The sequence below is a fragment of the Mesoplodon mirus genome, assembly GCF_964341445.2.
Source record: "Mesoplodon mirus genome assembly, chromosome: X".
Classification (NCBI taxonomy): Eukaryota; Metazoa; Chordata; class Mammalia; order Artiodactyla; family Ziphiidae; genus Mesoplodon; species Mesoplodon mirus.
In genome coordinates this window covers 25,919,685-25,920,463 of record NC_138981.1, presented here as the reverse complement: position 1 = coordinate 25,920,463, position 779 = coordinate 25,919,685, and the positions used below count along the sequence as shown (strand labels likewise).

General features: G+C 39.5%; 1 protein-coding gene across 1 annotated transcript; it reads left to right on the top strand.

Moving 5' to 3' along the window:
• Window positions 1-214: 214 nt before the first annotated feature.
• LOC309796903 (small nuclear ribonucleoprotein E-like) lies at window positions 215-542 on the top strand (the record flags this gene model as incomplete). The annotated part of the gene is made up of 1 exon (XM_082610310.1): window positions 215-542. One exon carries the CDS (start codon window positions 215-217, stop codon window positions 491-493), a length of 279 nt encoding a protein of 92 aa, XP_082466436.1. The 3' UTR covers window positions 494-542.
• Window positions 543-779: the final 237 nt, after the last annotated feature.

Sequence of the window (779 nt, the reverse complement as noted above, 5' to 3'; positions counted from 1 at the left end):
GGTGAGAATGAACGCATTCCTGTTCACTTTATAGGACACTACAATCTGTTCCTCCAGAGGCAATACCTACTCAGCCTTCTCTCACAATAGCGTTAAGGCACAGGTTCTAATCATCATCAGTAACTGAAGATCTGTATTGAGTTCTCCATTACTGTTTTACTTAAAACCAATTTCCAGGGTGTGCAGGATCGTGAGGTCTTTGTGAGCTTCCACCATGGCATACCAGGGCCAGGGCCCGAAGGTGCAGAAGGTGATGGTTCAGCCCATCAATCTCTTCTTCAGATACTTGCAAAATAGATCTCAGATTCAGGTGTGGCTTTATGAGCAAGTGAGTATGCAGATAGAGGGCTGTATCATTGGTCTTGATGGGAATATGGACCTCGTATTAGATGATGCAGAAGAGATTCATTCTAAAACAAAGTCAAGAAAACAACTGAGTCGGATCATACTAAAAGGAGATAACATTACTCTGCTCCAAAGTGTCTCCAACTAGAAATGATCAATGAAGTGAGAAATTGTTGAGAAGGCAATACAGTTTTTTTAGGTGTCCTTTGTTAGAAGGGTAGTTCTAAAGCATTTATTCATATTGTTTTGCTCACCTTTATGTTATTACCAGATGACAGTAAATACTGTGGGATTGTTTTTATTAAAATATTTACATTGTTTCCTTCTAAGAACAAACAAACAGTTTCCACCTTTGGAAGGATATGCCAGGGAAGTATCAATAAAAATGTCCCTCTTAGTGTAGATGTAAACGGATGTTGCCTTTCTGGAGGCAA